The sequence below is a fragment of the Chanos chanos genome, chromosome 3 (assembly GCF_902362185.1).
Source record: "Chanos chanos chromosome 3, fChaCha1.1, whole genome shotgun sequence".
NCBI lineage: Eukaryota > Metazoa > Chordata > Actinopteri > Gonorynchiformes > Chanidae > Chanos > Chanos chanos.
Window position 1 is genome coordinate 36,164,030 of NC_044497.1, and position 20,971 is coordinate 36,185,000.

A 20,971-nucleotide genomic window follows, 5' to 3' on the forward strand; every position below is an offset into this window, starting at 1 on the left:
CGCGTGAGTGGCGCCCTCAGTTGCTAGCAGACTACTAAGGGGAGAAAAAGCATCGCAGCCATCTTGAGCTCAGGTTTTAAACATTGAAAGTCAAATAGCTGTTTCTGCGAGCGACCAAAATCAAATACTGTCTGTCTTAAAAGCGGTGAATTACAACACTTTCTGGCAAGCAAGCGTAAAACTACACCTCTGTCTCGGCAAAAACAGTTTTCAGTCTCTTCGCCGTCAAACCTCCCCGTCCGCCGACTAACCCTGTACTGTACTATTCAGCCATTTGTCCCACTCTTTAAATCTAGCAACAGCCAATCAGAGTATCCCGGAATCCCTGTGTCAGTGACGAGCTATCCAATCGGCGCATGCGTCTTACGAGCGTAGCGTAGCTGAGGAAAGATGGCGGCGGGCTCCGATTTGCTGGATGATGTTTTCTTTAACACGGACGTGGATGAGAAAGTAGTTAGCGATTTAGTTGGATCTTTGGAATCTGAGCTGACCGGATCGGGTCACGGTAACTCAGCGGTCAGAGTTCAAGCGGTTGGAAACCACATAGGCACTTCAGCTTCGAGTGGTAGTTCCAATGTCCAGGACAACAAAATGGGACTTGCACAAGAGCTTGTAAAAGCAGGTAAGGGTTACAGTAGCTTATTTTGGTCCTGTTGTTTTAGGTTATTTCTGCAAGTTTTCAGTGTAACACAAAGTATAAGGATCCTAGATTGGCTCTTGTGAGATTTAGAGTGTCGCGGATTCACTGTTTTGTTCTTTATTTTCGCTATCAAAAGGCGCTGGAGTACCAGGAGGTGTCATTAATAATGCGAGGTCCCAGGGTTCAACTGTGGATGCACCGGGGACCACCATAGCCGCCGGGTCGAACCTGAACCAAAGCAAGACAGGGGTCGAAACAACTGCTGTAACAACCATTTCAAACCACGGATTGGGCAACGGACAGAAAGTAGTGACAGGAGTACCATTACCAACTTTGAATGGAAGTAATGTGGTCTTAAACTCTCACAGTTCAGGAAGTGTCACCGCTCCCCCCGGGACAACCTCTAGCAGCAGTAGTAGTGGTAATACTACAGTATCCGCTGTCACGGTTCTAAACAACGGACCCGGTACCGCGAACAAAGGACAAACTGCTGTTTTACCCCCATCCTCTAGCACTGTCATTCAAACTTCTTTGATGAGCACCCACAATGTTGTAACTTCCACTGTGATATCGGCACAGACATCAAGCCCCACTACAGGACCTACCGTTACACTTGTGAGGCCGCCTATGCAAACACCGGGACCCGCTAAAGCACCAAATGGGACTACAACGAACCCAATAGGACCTGTCAGTTCAGGCCCGCAGGTCAATAAGTCAGATTCGCCCAAAACTATCATTCAGACCACAGCTCAGACAGCTGGTCAGAGTGTGGTGGCGAGCACCGCCAACTTGACCCTAGGACAAACCATTCAAAGCGCTCTTCAGCCCGGGACAACTGCTGGGACAGTGACCGTGGGAAAAAGTCCAGTCTTACAAAATGTGACAAGGACTTCTTTGCCGTCTACCATAACGGCCAGTCCCGGTGGAATTCGAACAATTGCCCCGCAGATGCTGGCTCCGAGACTTCCAAACACCCAGCAGAGTCAGCCGAATATTCAGAACATCCAAATTCCAGCAGGTAACCGGATTTAAAGATTCAACACCCATGATTTAACCTAAGTGATGTTTGAAGTCAGTGACAGGTGAATTTGCCTGCAAATATGCTACATTATTAACAGCGTCAAAACTTAGTTTACGAGATTCACTAGAAGTTGGGGGAATGCAAAAAATTAAACCTTGTTTAACGTCACCGTTACTAGTAAATAGTTACAAGTAATATCCGTTACTGCAACTTTTAACCTGCATGTTGTCTCATAAAAGTTATTCTGCCTGCGAAATTAATTTTAACCTGATGAAAATCTCACTCACGTCCTTTCAAATGTGTCAGTGACAGCGGGTTTTAGAGTCAGTCTGTCGAAAGAGGAAATTTAACGCTTGAATAACAAGTTGTCAAACTCCTGCACAGTCTTTTTTCCTGAACTTTAAGACGCTACGTGCATTCTGTAAATTGATTTGTAGAGTGTTTAAAAGAACAGATGGACACAAATGCAATCTCTTTACCGTCAAACTCTCCTTATCGGCAGACGTACACAGTAACTGCTGTAACTGTTGCCGCCACGTGCCAGATGACCATTTTGCTTCTTGTTTTCATAATGTGCAGTAACGATATGTCAGTGTAGAAGAAGAATGGCACAAGCTCTCCTTGGCTGTCACATAGAAGTGAATTTTATATATACATATATGTGTGTGTGTGTGTATGAGATTACCCAACATGTTACATTTTGTCTCCACAACATACTGGCAACTGCAATATTTAGAGATTAATGTAACAGTATTTAAAAAAATAAGTGTTGAACTATTTGACACATACTGTGCCTAAACTGCTTTCAGTCTCCCTGTTGATCACAATTTCATAGTCTCTTTCTTGTTGAAATAGATCTTTGTTTTCCTTTGCCCCCAAGCTGATGGTGTCTAGGGTTGCTCTGGGGACTGTAGAGATGAAGGGTTGCTTGGTCGTACACATCATTAAATTTGTCATAAATGTAGTGAAAGCATTGAATATCTGACACACAGCTAGAGTTACGATACTTAAGATCAGCTCTGAAACAAAGATCACATAACTTTGTGATGTTACTTGTTTATCTTCGTGTTCCATGTGTTACAGTGGGTTATGGGTATCACTTCCCAAGCATATCTACTCTCAAGACACTAAATTGTTCAATCAGTACTTCCAAGAGTGTTTTCCAGAAATTGATAGAAAACATTGAGCCAGTTTCATGTGAAACCAGTTTTAACTAGTTCTCCAAGTCACCCTTGCTACTAAATTCATTTTAAATCTTGTTATTTTACTGGTTTTGGTTTTTATTTAGGTTTTTATCTTAGTTCTGAGTTTAGGTGTTTCTCCTCAAATGACAGAATTGGCATTGTTTTTCCTGTCATACATGACCTTTGGTTCCTTGTATTTGTGTGTGTCTGTGTGCTTTTGTGTGTGTTTGTGTGTAGGCATGGTTCTGGTACGCAGTGAGAATGGGCAGTTGTTGATGATCCATCAGCAGACTTTGGCCCAGATGCAAGCTCAGTCCCAGGGCGCCATGGCAACCCGACCCACCACTCCCACCAGCACTCCGCCTGTCCAGATCACCTCTGTGCAGGTATGTGCTGAAGGAGAATCAAATTCATTCTTTTAAACCGCTGATCTCACACACAATAGTATGTGTGTTATCTGTCTTTCACTTTCAGTTCTGTTCGTTTTGGTTTTGTTTGCTTAGAGTACTGTGCAAGAGACAAAGCTACTGTACAAAATCACTAGACTTACTTATATTTTATTTTTGTCCTTTCTTTCAATCTCACTCTCTCTTCTCCCAGACCTTTTCACATCTCTCTCTCTCTCTCTCTCTCCCTTTATCTTCTCTTTAATATCTCTGTCCTCTTAGTTTCTCTCTACTGCAGTATTTCACACATTATTCTGTTATTGTTCATCAGTGTTTCTCTCTCTTTTGGCCAGGCTCCTGGGACGCCCATCATTGCTCGGCAGGTTACCCCAACAACAATCATCAAACAGGGGTCACCTGCTCAAACCACCGTACAGGCAACCACCACACTCCAAAGACCCCCAGTACTGCAGGTGAGCCAAGTGCCTCTGTCGTACTCCTCATGAGAAAATCCGGTAGAGTCTCTGGTTGGGCTGCCCATTAGATCCACAATTGTAATTTGGTGTTCCCGAATTAACCGTGATTAATATTAGTTTATTAGGACACCTATTCATTAAGTAATTAGTACACCCAGTAATGAATTGATTAATACACTCATATCTTCACACAGTGCTTATGCCAAATCAAATGGAGCTTAGTTACATGAACTGTAAACTCACTGATGTGTCATCAATGATTACATCGAGTCTTCTTTGAGTTGTCTAGCCAAACACCCAAATTCTTGAGTTCTGACCAGTGCTCTGTGAGCTGCTGACCCATAAACCAAAGTTGACTTGTTTGTTTCCCTTATCAACTGTAGTGAAGTATTTTACGGTCTGTGTTCAACATAAATGTTAAAATAGAAAAGAATAAGGTCTCCTAACCTTGAGGAATATCTCATACTGAAAAAAGGAACATGCTCTGTGATTTGGAACTGTTTTGATTTCAAAATATTGAGTCATGTGTCCATGTGAATATGAATGTGGAGTGTTGGTTTGATTTATACTTATGGATTTATAGTTGTTGATCTGCTCCTGTGTTCTCACTCATAGTATAACATCTGCACTGACACAGAAGTGTATGCAGGACTTTACGGAAGATTGAAAGATGTCCCAGTAATGTTTTGTTTTATTCAGGCTATAATGTGACAGTGTGTGTGTGTGTCTCTGTCTGTCTGTGTGTGTATATATATATATATAATGCTAGTCTCAAGGAATCTTGAGTACATTTCCATCTTTATGAGGTTCTGCAAGTTTGGAGGTAGGCCTAACTACTAGGAGGCTATATCAGTGGTCAGTGTTTAAGATAAAACTGAACAAAATCCAAATGGTGAAAGTTCACCTTGTTTGAAAGCTGATGTGTTTTAAGAATGTCTGCAAGACTGGCTTGTGGCATACTATTATATGTTTTTAGTTGCTAACTTAACTTTGCTCATCAGAAATGGAGAGGTATTTGACAAATCAGCATTTATAAGCTGTAAGGGGAAAAGAAAAACGAGGTACTTTAAAGATCATGGCAGCATGTGTGACCGCATCGTTCTTGAGTAAGAATTATTGGAAAAGGGAAGTTTGGGCAGAGGCCTGGTCAGATACCAATATGTGATGGTTACTTATACAGCAGTCTATAAATTCGCGCCATTTATGTTTCTTTCTGGATGTGCTGGGAAACTTTATACTAAAAGCAGTTTTTGAACACGCCATGTTTTTTAAGCTGTGGAAACAGGGAAGTGTTCTTAAAGAAGTCAGTTTCAGTATAATGCACCTATGCTTGTTTTTTCAGAACACCATTATGTTGGGTGGCACAGCTGCAGCGGCTCCGACCGTCGGGACACCCCCCCCAGGACAGACAGGGACAACAGCAGCAGGCCAAAGGGTGGCTACACCTGCACCCACAGCAGCTGCAGCTACGGTGAGCAGAAGAGGACATAATCTACACTGTTACCTTTTTTTCCCCTCAACACCTTTTACCCGTAGTTGGAAAAGAAAATGAATTTACTGCCAGAAGGTAACAACAGGAATATCATTTTAAAACATACTGTAGCGGAAATTCAAATTCTGTAATGGTGGAAATTTTACCTTTTGTTTTTGAGGAAAGAATGGATGGTTTTATTGTCTTTTACCCTGCAGGCTCTTGGACTGCGTTTGTCAATATAGCTTAAATATCAAGCCCAGTCGTTATTGATTGTCAGCCATTTCTGGAGGAATCAATGACCTCTTAGATCAGTTTTCTTATCGTATCTGTCTTTTTTTCCTCTTGTTTGCTTTCGTTTTCACAGGAAACCCTGGAGAACGTGAAAAAGTGTAAGAACTTCCTGTCTACCCTCATCAAACTGGCATCAACAGGCAAACAGTCCTCAGAGACTGCTGCTAATGTGAAGGAACTGGTCAAAAACCTTCTGGTGTGTTACTCTCTCTCTGTGGTCTGTTGAACTGGGAGTGTTAAAACTGTCAGTTTTAGTTCAGTAGTGTCAGTAATGTTCAGTAATGTCTTACATATATATATATATATATATATATATATATATGTTTTGAATGTTTTGTTATTGTTGTTTTTTATCCATAATTTCTATTTGAAAAACAAAATAAGACAAAATGAATATGTGATTAATAATCAACATTTTCTTAAGCCGTTTGTTTTGCTCTTTGTAAACCCTTTCAGGAGGGTAAGATTGAAGCTGAAGACTTCACCAGCAGATTGTACAGAGAGCTGAACTCCTCACCTCAGCCCTACCTTGTGCCTTTCCTTAAGGTGAGACCCAGGGACGCTGTGCTTAAGAGTCTTAATCAGACATTGACTGATTAGATTTATCTAAATAAGCTCAGTTTACAGTCTCGGGGGGATGATTTGTGCTCTGTGGACTTTTGTTTAATGGATAGATAGTTGGAGTCTTCTTTTGTCTAATCCTTTTTCATTTATGTCTGGACGTTGTTGATGCCCTCCCTTAGGGTAGAGACACTGAGTGACTTTTCTGTGAACTGTTGTTGCTGATAGAGTGGTAAAGGAAACACAGAGGCTTTGATGGTTCACCTGTGATTTGTCTGTAAGAGACATGTTTAATGCTGGTATCACTCCAGAGGTGTGTGACTTGAAACATAGAAATTAATAATGGTATGTCTCTTTGTGTGAGAACATGAGTTAAAAGATTCCTTTCAAATGCAGTCTTTTCAGCAAATATGAGATAGGCAAATATAATATAGATATAATACATTCCACGAGCTGACTTTCTTTCTTTGTTTCATTCTTTGTTTGCTTCTTTCTTTCTTTCTTTCTTTCTTTCTTTCTCTCTTTCTCCTCCACTCCCGCCCTCCTTCTCTCAGAGGAGTCTCCCTGCCCTGCGTCAGATGACTCCAGACTCGGCTGCGTTTATCCAGCAGAGTCAGCTGCAGCAGCCCACGTCCACGGCCCTGACAGCTGTTGTCCTGGGGGGCACGACCACGCAACGCACAAACATCCAGCCTGGAACCACCCTCACCAAGAGCCCTGCCACTGCCTCCGTCACCACCACCCCACATCACCCAGTCATCAGCCTGGCCCAGACAGGACAGACCAAACCTGGCCTGGTACACTCCTCTACTCTGTTTTTTTTTTTTTTTTTTTTAAATATATGCACCGTTTGTTTAAGGGTCCGATTTTGCTTTGGTGTATAAAATGATTTACTTTAATATATTGCATTGGGGAATTGCATCATTGCATTGTCCTTTTTCATACAACTGTGGGTATTTATATGTATTATATGGAGATACAAACTCGTAAATTGATGAGGACAGACTCATTCAGTCCCAGGATGGTTTACTCTACAGCAGAGGTTTTAAACTGTGGGTTCGTGGCAGCACTGTAAAGGGTTAATGAGATTTTAATGGAAATGTCAATGTCAAATTAAATTCACTTAAATAAAATCTTAAGGGAGTGCTTGAGGAAGATAATTCAGGTTGAAAGGGTTCTGTGGCCAGAAAAGGTTGAGAACCTCTGCCCCCACAGCACAGACAGATCATGCCTAGTCTAAAGGGTCCTGAAGATCACTGGTTGAAACGTCTGACCAGTTGTGCATTGACTGTGGACTCTGACATTCCTGTTTGCCTTTTTACATTTGCATTACACATGGCCTTTCTCTTCTGTGCCTTTGTCTTTAAATCACGACGGAATATGACAGCAGTTCACAGACACATTGTTGAGTGTTAGTTTGACAGTGTTTTAAAACATGGTTTTATCCCCTCATTCAAGTAGTTAATATTACAGTATATTTGTTAATAATGATAACAACAACAACAATAATAGTATGTCATTATTAACTGTTTTCTTCATTGCTGACAGTAATGTTTTCTGTTCTGTTATATTGTCATCAGAGGAAGAAGAAGTGAAGCTTCACGCTCTCTGTTTCTCTCTCTGTCTCTCTCTCTCTCTCTCTCTCTCTCTCTCTCTCCCTCCCTCTTTCTTGCCTGTAGATCTTACAGCAGCCTCAGCAGCAGGGGGCGCTGGTGAGAGCACCCCAGGTCAATCTGACTCAGACACCCATGGTGACACTGCGGCCGGGACAGGCCCCCACACGTGTGTTTAGTCCACAGACCGTGGTCAAACAGATCTCTGCTGGTGAGTTAGAGTCAGGGCAGACATGTAGTACTCTATGTGTATCTGTATTGCTTTGATTTCACATGCTCACACTTCTGATCTATCAGTGTGTTTGAGGAGGCAGGAGTGGAGTATGCCTAAATAGTGTTAAACAAATTTTAACTGTTTATTAGTCAATAGTTATAATCTTAATAGAGCTTAATAGATGTTAATTATTGAGTACTTAATAATGAAATTCTTACTAATGACCTAGAACATTGCTAAAGCTATGTAGCAGTCTGTATATCTGATTGATGTATTTACAGTTCCCTGTGTTAAACTAATTTCAACCAAGTCCATTGTTTTGCTTTCACACATTAAAATCTGTTGAGTTTATAACAGCTCGTTTAATTAAGAATGACTCGGTCGAACACACACACACACACACACACACACACACACACACACACACACACACACACACACAGTGGCCACAGTGAGTGCTGTGGATCGCGAGAGATGGGTGGAATATATCTGCTTGGACAGCGTTGCTTCTGTCTGCAGCTTTCACCTATTAGGTCACTGCAGATAGCAGTAATTAGATTAGAGCTGCACCAGCCTGTCCTCAGTTAAGAGCTTACTGTCCAGTTTAACACGAGTGGACACATTACTGCCCCCTTGTGGTTAGAAAATAACCAACTACAGCAACTAACACCTACTCACAGATGCCACTGAGTGAGCATGCAGTGATATTTTCTCATACAATGCTCTATCTCTCTCTCTCTCCCTCTCTTCCTTTCCCCCTCCTCCTCTCCCCCTTTCCCTTTGTTCTGTGCGTTTCTCTGTCTCAGGTTCTCTGCTGAAGCCAGGTTTGGCTCCAGGGACTAAAGTGGTGTCTGTGTCAGGTGCTCAGACTCTGGCTGCTGCTGCTGCTGCCCAGAGAAACAAACTGAAAGAGGCAGGAGGGGGGTCCTTCAGGTCAGTGCCGGGAAAGCGTGTGTGCACTGTGTACAAGGAGTTTGTAGAATGTTTGTTTGTGTTTGTAGGATGGATGTGTGTTTCTGTGTAAAATGCGGTGAACACTCCTATGAAACCTAATTCAAATAAAAAAAAAAAAACAGGTGCTGCAGGATGAGTCTTATGTCCAGGTCATTTAGTCTAAAAGTGGCAAAACAAAGGTAACCATTTTAACAGAAATAATTTATACTCCTCTCATTTTGTTGTGTTAAATATGAATGTAAGCACATACTCTGAATGTAAGCACCTTGGAAAGGGATGTTGGTATTAACAAAGCGGCAGTGTGAGGAAAATCAACACCAGAATTTTAGAAAAAAAAAGTTATTTCTCTTTTAATGCTGCCTCAGTCTTTTCTCATCTCAGAGTAGTCAGTAACTTACGAGCACACACACACAAATGCCCGAGTCACACACTTGTCGAGTCTGAGTGTTTTATCTGAGTGTGAGTCTCCAAAAATATGACTGGAGTCAAAGTCTCATATTTGTGAACTACAGAACTCTTAACCAGTGGGTGACACTCAAATGGTAATATTTGTTGTTAACAAGTGCTGTTTGGTGAACAGCCTAGTTTTACAGAATACCAACTATTTTAATTCTTATTTTCTCTGATATGGGAGGGTAGGAGAATAAACTGTCAAGGAGGGGAGTAAGGTAGGAGAAAGCAAGGAAACTTAAATGTGGGAAACAATAGAATCCTCAGCTGTATTAGAATCAGTGAAATCTTCAGTGCCCAGGGAAGCAAACACTTCACTGGAGATTCTTAGAATGTTCTTTACTCCTTGGTCATATCCTAGGTCATCTTTAGACTCCTATGTTGCACGTGTTGCTATTGCTAGTGTAGCTGTTTCTTCCTGATCAGTCTGACAATGTATGTTCCTTTAATATGTTCTGTGCTGTTTTTCTGTGTCTGTCCAGAGATGATGACGACATCAATGATGTGGCCTCCATGGCTGGTGTTAACTTGTCTGAAGAAAGCGCCAGAATCCTAGCCACAAACTCGGAACTGGTGGGAGCAGTCACGCGGTCGTGTAAGGACGAAGCTTTTCTCTTTACCTCGTCTCTGACCAGGAGGGTTTTAGATATAGGTGAGTCTTGTCCCATCTAATCTCATGTCTCTGAGCTCCAGGTCCTTCTCAAATGAACCCAAAGGTTAGGAATGCATCTCCTCTACATTGTTTGTGCTGATGTCTTTGTCTTTCTGTAACGTGGCTTTTTCTTTCCTGGGTCTTGACAGGAAGGAAGTACGGGATCACTGAACTGGGGCCGGATGTCATTAACATAGTGTCTCATGCCACACAACAGCGGTTGCAGAATATTTTGGAGAGAGTGTCAGAGGTGGCGCAGCAGAAAAACATCTCCTTTAAGGTACAATAATACTGTCAGAGGGTCTAACTGCTCTCATCCATCGCTCTCTGTAGTGTGGAGACACAAACTCAGATTTAAACAGTAAAATAAATGTAAGAATCTTTTTGATATTAATATTGAATTTAGATTGGGTGTCTTTCAAATATCAAAATTGTATCTTTTGTTTGCAAAACACCACCCAACAATATTTTATTTCAAAATATGGGTAACATACAGAACCAAACAGAGCAGCTGCTGTCTTTCAATAATGAATTTTCTTTCTCTCTCCCTCTCTCTGTCTCCAGGAGGATGACCGATATGAACAGATCAGTGATGTGAAAGCTCAGCTCAAGTTCTTTGAACAGTTGGATCAGATGGAGAAACAGAGAAAGGAGGAACAGGAGAGAGAAATTCTAATGAAGGCAGCCAAGGTAACACACACACACACACACACACACTGTATCCATGCTTACACATGCAGCACTCACTGACTGTATTGTTTACATGCTCACAATTACTCATTCTCTCTGTTTATCTATGTTGTTCTCTCACTGGATATTTTGTTTATTATACACTTACACTCAGTGCATCTTAGTTCTTTGGATGGAAGGCTCAGTCTGAATTAAGTTGTGTGTCTTTGGAAGAAAAATATTATTGTGCTCTCAAAACGTGTGTAGATTAACTTTTTCTTTCACTGGGAGTGAGAAGTGTGAAGCTGCACCATCATGCTGGAGGTTTTAGCATTATATTTATATAGTGATGATTCTCCACTATCATTATTCCCACAGTCCAGATCAAGACAAGAGGATCCAGAACAGCTCCGGTTAAAACAGAAGGCCAAAGAGGTCAGACCAAAGACTGCTCTCTATTCACTACATGTGCCAGTGCTTTGTGTTTATGGAGAGAGGAGAAAGGGATCAGGTAACGTTTGGTGTCTGTTGAACGGAGCGTGTTGAGTTCATGCTTGTATGTGGTGCTTGGATGTGCAGATGCAGCAGCAGGAGTTGGCTCAGATGAGACAGAGGGACGCTAACCTGACGGCACTTGCAGCTATTGGACCCAGGAAAAAACGGAAAGTGGATTCCATGACCAGTGGAACAGGAGCTGAGGTACTGCATACACTATATATACACATACCACACACACACACACACACACACACACACACACACATTCAGACAGGGTCAACAGTTTCATTGACTGACTACTTATATGCTTAATCTCATCTAGTAAGTTTCTGAAGTTAGAGCTTAACTGAATAGTTCAAGTTCAAGTTCAAAAAGAATATGTGATCACTGGAGTAAATTACGGTGTTTCTTCTTTGGTCTTTGTGTTTTCCGTGGTCTTCTGTCTCTCTCTCCCATATCACTCTCTCTTTACTCTCCTCACAGGGTTCAGGTTCAGGTACGTTAGTATCTGCAGCCTCAGGTAGCGGAGGTTCCAGACAGTTCACTCGACAGCGGATTACTCGGATCAACCTGCGAGACTTGCTGTTCTGTCTGGAGAACGAGAGAGAAACCAGTCACTCTCACCTCCTTTATAAAGCTTTTCTCAAATAGCATCAGCTCAGTGTTGTGCCCTCCAGAAGAATCAAATTCAGTTCATAAACCTTCATGAAACATTTTCGAAAGAGAACCATTCTCCCTTTACGACACCTCAACACTGCCCCCTACAGGCGAAACAACAGACCAGCCACCTCTACTTCTCCAATACCGCTTCCCGAATATTGCATTGCCACCACCACGCCACTCTCAACACTGTGTTTACCAGTATTGCCCCCTGGAGAGGGAACAGCAGGGCAACCCTGCCATATACAAAACAAAAAAACAGCAACCCCTCTACTCATCCTGGACATCCTCTCTGAATGCTGTGTTTAAACATATCGCCCCCCGCAACATTGCACCACGCACACAGTGGGAGGAAGCAAGCAGATGACCAAACTCCTTTTTCCCCGCTCTCTTCCACGTGCTCTGGGCATTTTTTTTTCTAAAGCTGAGTGCTTCCTTAAGGTCAGATATTCAAACAGGAGCCCCGGGCAAAAATACGCCCTTATCTCCTCTTCCTCAGATCTTTCTGACAAGGTACTTCCTCAAAATACCACCCCCAATCCCTGGAGTGAAAAGGAGGGGGGGTTCCCTCATTCCTGGAGCTCACCTTTCTCCTGTCCTCCCAAAATAAACCCCCTTATAGGAATGGCAAACAATGACCTCACAACTGTCAACTTTTACCGTTTTTCTAAAGAAAAACTTTACCGTTTATTTTTCTCTCCCCGTTGTGAAACAGATTTTCTCCTGATGACAGTTTGTTTTTACAGTGATTTTTAAAGCATTTTTCTTTCTGTGGATCAGGCAGAAGGACGTGTGATTAAAGAACATAGTGTCAAAACTAGCGCTGTTTTTTTGGATTCAACTACATGTAATTTAGTGCGGGTATGCATTCTAAAATAGCTAACAGAGCGTTTGTTTTGTTAGGGTTTTTTTGTTGTTGTTGTTGTGTTGTTTTTTTTTTTTTTATGAACCTGTGGATTCTTTTAACTGGAAAGAGATTTTTTCATCGACTAAGTTGCCTTCTCACCAGAATAAGCCATATAATTCTAATGATCTGTATATGTTTCTGTGAAAGCTTAGCAGTTCCCTCTGCAGTCACGTTTTCTAATTGTCTCACGTAGCATCGGTTCTGTTAGTATCTGGAAAAAATCTAATCTTATTCACCTTTTGGCTTTTCACTCTCTTTTATTTAATCGTGTGTCTGCCGTGACTTGTTTTAAATAGTTTGATTTTAATGATTATTTATATGTCAGCGTGTCTGTTCAAAAATTTTTATATTCACACACATATAGTACATGCAAATTATTATTGTACATATGTAATCTCTGCAACTTGGACGACCCCTATTTGCATGGGTCAGGAACACGACCACAGTCTATTAATTGAATGTTTTAAAAAGAAAAAAACAATGAAGAAATTGATGTAAAAAAAATATATATATAGAAACAGGTGACATGAAAATATTTTCAAAAGGAATGGCGGCTTTGTTTTTTGATTGCACTGTTTCCGGCTGAAGAGTGACCGTGGAAACGGTCCGGTATCTATGGTGACGTGTGATGAAATCCTGATTATGGAGTCTATCGACCTGTCAGATCAGTTTTTTTTGGTGATTCTGATTATTTCACAGAGGAGAAAGCCGTACTTTGTACTTATTTTTTTAATGCACATACTAATTTGGTCTCATATATTTTCACAGGTATATTGTATGAAACATTGTCTATTGATAAAGCTATTGATAAAACTTTTATGATTGTACATACTTAAGTTAGGTTTTTTTCTTTTGTACTGTCTGTGACAAGCTGATCATAATCCTGTCAGTCAATCAGTGTTGTTGTTAAGGATCACTACCTTGGTAACTGTTACAAACCTCCACCCCTCTTTTCAGCATCTCACAGAGTGAAGAGAAACATCAGAATTGCCTGAAGTAAATATACCAATATCTTGTAAATTTTGCACAGCCACTTGTCAATATGTAAATATTTTACTTAAAGAAAGGTTTTTAATTGCTATTGTTTTATAGAGGATTGAAAGAGATTAATCTCCTTCATTAAAAAACAAAAAACAATTGCCTGTTTGTTTGTGTCTGTATTTGGGAATAGGTGTGTGATGTTTAATTTACAGGGAGCCAGACATCAACTACTTCACAACGAAGCAATGCAGTACTGTCTCAATCTTTTTAAAGTTTGTGTATTTACTTATTAATTTTTGCCAAACTAAGGCCTCTTCAGCACTTTATTTTAATTACAAATACATTGATGTATTACTTACTAGCAACCAGATTTCATTTTTTTTTTTCATCATCCTTTATTCGAGATGACATTTCAGTAAACCTATCGTAGCCTAGGTACTTCAGAGGCAACGGCATTTTTCCACTGGAGGGCACTGTTACCTCACTGATCATCTCGTTCGGTCGTTTCAACAAAGGGAACAGAACGAATCGTCTAGTTACCATGGCTGTATTAAGAAATTACTCTGCATTCTTAAAAGAAAGATTTAACAAGAAACCAAAGTTAGTTGTTCAGCTTACCATCCTTCTCAGGCCATTTTTAATATTTAATCAGGTTTCTGAGTGTTCATTTCACCACCAGTAAAGAGCTTGATCATTAGCTTATTAGTTGAATCAGATGTGTAAGCAAAGGAATATAACTATGAGTTTGGAGGATAGTTGGATGTTGTAGAGGGCAAAACAGTCAATGTTTTTATTAGTGAACATTATTATTATTATTATTATTATTATTATTATTATTATCGCAGTGGAATGCAAACAGTCTTCGTCGACAGAGTTGATTTAAGGTAAACAACTTGATGGAAAAAATCTGCCCATGAAGATTTAGGTTCCTCGTTACAGAGAACCATCCACAAATCAAGTCACACAAACACGGACTTCGACTGTACTTTGCCTGCGAGTGTAGCTTTACTGGTCGATAGAATATAGACAGAGGGGATATTAGATTATATAAACTGCTCTGAACTTTTCATTAATATGGAGCAGCTTCAATGCCGAACCTTGGTCCTAAAAAACGCACATCGCTGGGCACGAGATTTGAGATTTGCCTTTTCAGAACCTCCGCTATCTGATGATAAGAGAGACGTTCCACTGTTTTCAGTGTGATTAAAACCGCATGTCAGCGGATTTCACATCAGAAAAGCAAAGCATATGTTCGTTGATGTAGGTCCAAAAAACACGAAAAATAGCCCCTGACTTTCTACTGATCCAGTGCCAACTTTTAAAAAAAACCGCTCTTATTCCCTAATAAATATTTCATCAGCGAACTATTTTGCTCTCTGATCATCCAACTCAGTGTAGCCCCAAACTGTCATTTTTTACGGCGAAGAACTTGACATAAAACCCTCTGAGCGATGTAGCCTAATAGCCGAACGCGTTTAATTGTACCGTTGCCAAGTTGCTGTATGTGCCGTAGGCTAGGAGAGTCATTTTGTTTCGGGGAGATAGAGTCTGATGAAGCTCTCGCGTGAAGTAGCTCCTTATCAGGCGGAGAGGATTAAACAGGGAGACTGCTCTCCTGTGAGATTAGCACCGACTTACTCTTAATGGACTGATAGCTTAGAATGAGAGAGAGAGAGTTAACTGGAGGATACGAGATGGGGTTACTCTGTCCCACAACCTACAGGAACTCACGCAGGGAGAATGGAGAGGGGAGAGAGAGGTGGGTGAGACTGTGGAGGAGAGGAAGGTAAATGATGGGATTCATGACCTAAGGAATAGGCAGGGGAGGACAGAATGCAGAAAAAATGCTGGAGAGAGAGAGAGAGAGGGGTGTAAATGAGATGGCTGACACTGTATGGCTGAATTTGTTGGGATCTTTGGCCTCAGGGTAAGAAAACAGTTTCAACAGCTACATCCTCAATTACACAGACTGCTGGAGAAACATCAACCCTCAATAATGTCAGAATTTCAGTCTGTCACATCATGGTAATATGGGGCAAGTCAACAGGTTTTCATTTTAAATATAGAGATAAGCAATTGTGAAAGGATGAATTATTTTAAGTGATATTTTAAGCAAAGGATTAGTTTTAATTGTCTTCACACACAGAGGCAGACAAACTTCAAGAGCCACAGGACTAAATGAATTCAAGAGAGTTAGCTTTAGTTTGTGATGTGTTTCATTTATAGGCACAACACCATAAAATGGTGTGATATGAGTTTATTTATTTATTCTTTCCTGAACAGAAGGGAAGGAACACAGTAGTGTCCCGAGGCTTTTTATATATCCTTTGCCTCCCTCTGTCAGTAATTGAACAAATTAGCCATGAACAGCTGTTACCTGTAAAAATGACCTGTTTTTCAATTTATTGCTTTGGACAAGAGGTCTGAGAGCATCTGCACACGGCAGCTGTCAGCCGCTTCTGATCACCTTTCCAAATCCTGCTTTCAATATATCATGACAAACATAGTTATCCAGACATGTTTCTTTTTTTCTTTTTCTTTTTTTTTTAAAGAGAGATTTTACAAATCGCCCCAGCACCCCAACCATGCCAAGCCTCTTCCATCAATTAAGGCCACAGTCGTCCTCTGTTTCTCCAGGAGTTTTTCACTGCAGCACTTACATAATCTTTAAAATGAATCATAGTCATTAGTAGTGGAGACCAAATGTTATAATGTGTTGTAATTATTGGAAAAATGTTCTAGATGGTAGAAAAATACGGCTGGTTAGAGCCTATCCCAGCGTTCATTGAGTGAAAGGCAAAGGAACACCCTGGACAGGTCGCCAGGCCATCGCAGGGCAGACACACACTCTTGGAGGAAACCCACACAGACACGGGGAGAACATGCAAGTTCCACACAGAAAGGCCCCCAGCCAGAAATCGAACCCAGAACCTTCTTGCTGCCCAGCTTTTGCTGATTCCACACCTGCTGAATTTAAGCCATGTGGAGTCCTTTCAGGTGACCATGCTAATGAGCCACTATTACACACTGCCTCAGTCAAAGATGGGCAGTGTAGCTTTTTCAGTGTCAATGACATGAGATTCCAGTTGCATAAATCCTACCATAAAATTCTTATTTTACCACAATACCAAACTCATATATTTAAAAAAAAAAAGGAATTTATAGCATAGAATAAATACATAGTCTGTAATGTTTTTCCCATATATATACATATATACATATACATACACACACAAACACACACACACACACACAAACACACACAGACACACATATACATATATATATATATATAGAGAGAGAGAGAGAGAGAGAGAGAGAGGGAGAGAGAGAAAATGTGGAGTGGTTTATGTTGGGTTCATGATGTAGCAAGAAGAGTCCAGCAGGGAGTCTACTGACTGCTTTTTTTGATTAAATCAGTTCATTTTGAGTAGCTCGTTAAACTGGAGGAGCAGAAAGGAGGGGAAAAGGTACAATTAGATTTCTCCTCCGAAGAATGGACAATAAAAAACCTTCCTTTGCTGGCTTCCCAATAAGCCAACATTGTTACCGTGGATACACAGCTGCCCCCCCCCAATATCCTGAAATGCAGTTTTAGTGCAGTTGAATCATTACTCATATTGCAACATTTCCATTTAGTTATACAACAGACCATACTTAGTCACTGTGAGGAGTATGGCCAAAACCTATTTAAGACCTATTCAATTAGACAGACATGTCAACAAGGGGAGTCTAAGCAGTAAAGGGGCTTTTAGAATGCATCTGTTTGGAAAAATTTATAGACGAATACTTGTTTTCTAAAGATATGAAAGCAGTTATCAGTTCCTTTTAAAAAAGTTGGCAAGTTTCCACAGTGTCTATTGCAGTGTGTTCTTGACCTCCACCCCGGATTCGGTTTTGAGAAAGAGTGCAGTGAATACCAACACAAATTCCATTTGTCATCATTCATCTGTTTAACTTGATTCCACTAACTGTGTCTGTCGTCTCACTACATTAGTTCTTTTGAATGTGGCTAGTCTGCGTTTCACGTAGAATGGTAGCACCACACTCTTCCACGGATTTAGACTGTTTTAAATGTGCCTATTTGACATATACAGCAGAATCATAGCATTACAAATTCTATTGATGTTTGAAGCACATTTTTGTCTCTAGGCATTGTGTGTGTGTGTGTGTGTGTGTGTGTGTGTGTGTGTGTGTGTGTGTGTGTGAAAAATCTGTGGGATGCACCACTGATAGATAGTTAAAGGGAAAGAGGGTTCACATTCAAGCCAACCCATTTACTTTTGTATCCAACCCTCTGGATCCAGGCACATGTGAAGAGGCTGCCCTGATTGGCTGTTCCTTGATTTAGTCTTTTTTTGGAGATGTTTCTTGCTGTGCGAACGCCATTCCAGTGAAAGTCAGACTGAAAACCCTGTTGGTATATTTCAGGTCGCTGTAGGTGGCACCTTGCTGAAACAGATGATCATCAGGTTTAGAAATGTGCAGGAAAAACAGTTATCAGTGTTTGTGTTTATGCCACCTCTCTTTCTCTCTGCACACCTGTCCATCTAGCTTTCTGTCTGCTGTCACCTGTCATCATTGGAATCATATTCACACGGGAGGAGAGAGGAACAGAGCTAGATCTACAGAAGCTCCCTGAGGCAAAGTTTGACGTGGCCATTTCCTCCATAGAGAGTTCATGTAAAGCTGTTCCCTTGCTACAGCCCCCCCCTCCCCCCAACCCACCTCCCCAAACCTCCACCCTACCCCACCCCTCTTTTCATGTGTTTCTCAGTATATGCCTGTTTCTGTGTTTGCTCACACATCCCATACGTCACATATGAGAGTTTCTGAGGGGCATTCACGGTTAAGTGTGTCTGTGTGGTCTTAGTGTTGTTATCTCATGATGAATTCCTGTTCTCACTGTGCTAACTGAGATGGACTTCCCTCATGTTGAATGCAATAAGCATGTTCTCCAGGGCTCTCCTCCCACACACTCACTCTGTTTCCGCTCCCTCTCCCTGTCACACCAGCACTGCTCAGTACTGCTCGCTGTATGTGACTACTGAGGATGACAAACTGCTGTGAACAGAGCATTTGCTCATTAAATCCAACAGCAGAGCAAACATAATGTACAAAATTCACTCAGCTTTCTACCACACCCAGAGCTGTCCTCTTACACTCTCTCTCTCTCTCTCTCTCTCTCTTTTGCTCTTTTTCTCTTTCTCACTCTCAGCACAGCTTTTGTTTCTTGTTCTCTTTTGCATAACTTAGTGTGTGAATTTGTGTGCCTCTCTCATAGTGTCTTTGGAAGGGGACTTAAAGCTCCCAGTAGACTCACTCTGAACTGGTATTGATGACAAACATTGAGAGGTAGTGTTCTGTACAACTGCATACTCCTCTGTTCCTCTTTACTAGGTCTCCTTAAATACAGACCAGGTGAAGATGAGAGGGATTTCCACATACTGATCCATTATCCATCCCTGACAAAACAAATCAATGATCACATGGTGCTGTCCGGTTTGTCTTATCAACCGCTGACAAAAAATTCTTTGGAAATTTTAGACTTCTGAACACACATCATCTCTGACTTAAACACAACAGTGAATTTGGATCATCTCAAACAGCGTTAAAGACCTTGTTCTGCTCTGTACTGATCGGGGTTTTTGTCTGAGAATGAGAAGAGTATGAGAAGAGTATTTTAAGCATTTAGTCTCTGTGTGTCTTTCTCTTGGTGTCAGCTATGTCTGTTTCATCTTGCTGAAGGAATCTGTGTACCTGTCTGATTCTATGAAGGAGAAAGGTTTTCTCTCAAATCTTAAATTAATGATGTATTTTTAAACTGATAGTTAAGGCTCAGTCTTCAGAAAAGCTGGCTTCGGTTCTAAATGTGATTGTCAGCCTAATAGGTATTTTCATGAATCCGGACGAGTGATGTGTGATTGCTCCTTTCTGGTGGATTACTTGTTGGGATATGGAATACGTTTAGATGTATGTGTGTATATTTGTGTGTTTGTGCTGAGTTTTGATAAACTGGATCCAGACATTCAAATTGCAATACAGTTTGTTTTCTGGATATTGTGTTCCATTGATATGTGTTCTGTGACAAACGTTGTGAAATGTATATTGTATTTCTTGAACTCCAGTTTAAAAATCTAGTTTTCTTGGTGATAATTAAGACAATGAGTATAATATTGGTATTTTCAATTAAGTGATTGATGACTGAAAGGTCTCCTGGTAGACACGGAGATGGAGAAAGTGGAATATGGTAGCTGACAAGCAGAGACATTTTGTTTGCAATTTCCTGGCAGAAATGTTGGATGCGTTAACATCACCAAGAGGGGTGTTCTGCGTGTGTTGTGAGCCTGTCTCTTTTTTTTTTCTTTGTCTTTTAATAATGTCGTCCGGAATGAGTTCAAAACCAACATGAGCACACCGTTGAGCATGGCTGCAAACAATAATGAATAAAATAATGAATCTATCAATCATTGTAAGTAAAGCATTTGAGTTGTCATGGTAACCACTCATGACGTTTAATACTGAGCTACTTCTGTGAGGTTTTTTTTCTGAGTGCTTCAGATTTTTGCCTAATTCCTGTGAGCTGTGATTAAGACCAGTCACCTCATGCTTCATTATTATGACCGATATGCAACAAATGAACAACATGTTATGATCAATTCCACCAACTGCTTTAGACTCAAGCTCTTCTGACAGACACCCAACCACTTAATTTACAGATACATGGTTAGTTAGTTAAATAGATAGATAGATAGATAGATAGATAGATAGATAGATAGATAGATAGATAGATAGATAGATAGATAGATAGATAGATAGATAGATAGATCCATCGATCTCTGTGAGGTTACATATGCAATGAAGAGACAGAGCAGGACTGAGTAAAAGTCTGGGGAACTTTATTTATGTAACACAGGGCTGCTGGCATTGCTTCCAGCACAGCTTCTATAGTCCACCATTTATCTGCAAGGCTACTTACATACTGGATTGTATTCATAAACCAAGGTCGCAGTGCCACTAGAAACACACGCTTAAAACAAGAGACTTTTTCCCTTTTTTTTCTTATGCTTTTTTCTTCCTTTTTTGGTACAAAATGGTACAAACGACAATACAAAATATTTGTGCTGTTTGACAGGTTTACAAAAAAGGTTGCTTTAATTTCATAGCTGTGCAGTCATCGTGTTGAATTACCTATTTTTTTTTTTTTTTTCATTTTCATACATTTTTTCCTCTCTGTTTAAGTCAGTGTGAGTATAATACACTCCAGAATTTTCTCTGGTTGAAAAAAAAAACAAAAAACAAAACAGCCACGGTCATGCGGGCTGTTTTTGCTCTTTTTA

General features: G+C 40.7%; 1 protein-coding gene across 1 annotated transcript; it reads left to right on the forward strand.

Annotated features, from left to right (window-relative positions):
- The first annotated feature begins 390 nt into the window (after positions 1 to 390).
- On the forward strand, positions 391 to 12,607 carry LOC115807617 (transcription initiation factor TFIID subunit 4). The gene is made up of 17 exons (XM_030768695.1): positions 391 to 622; positions 777 to 1,400; positions 1,488 to 1,658; positions 3,083 to 3,231; positions 3,585 to 3,704; positions 5,050 to 5,178; positions 5,546 to 5,668; positions 5,929 to 6,018; positions 6,588 to 6,830; positions 7,713 to 7,857; positions 8,667 to 8,793; positions 9,747 to 9,916; positions 10,066 to 10,196; positions 10,481 to 10,606; positions 10,964 to 11,020; positions 11,165 to 11,284; positions 11,567 to 12,607. Exons 1-17 carry the CDS (start codon positions 391 to 393, stop codon positions 11,732 to 11,734), a joined length of 2,925 nt encoding a protein of 974 aa, XP_030624555.1. The 3' UTR covers positions 11,735 to 12,607.
- Positions 12,608 to 20,971: the final 8,364 nt, after the last annotated feature.

Excerpts from the sequence above, each read along its gene's own strand:
- LOC115807617 (XM_030768695.1), top strand. The coding sequence starts at position 391 with ATGGCGGCGGGCTCCGATTTGCTGGATGATGTTTTCTTTAACACGGAC. Across the intron at positions 9,917-10,065 it reads CAGGAGGGTTTTAGATATAG|GAAGGAAGTACGGGATCACT; the intron begins GTGAGTCTTGTC and ends GGGTCTTGACAG. Across the intron at positions 10,197-10,480 it reads AGAAAAACATCTCCTTTAAG|GAGGATGACCGATATGAACA; the intron begins GTACAATAATAC and ends CTCTGTCTCCAG.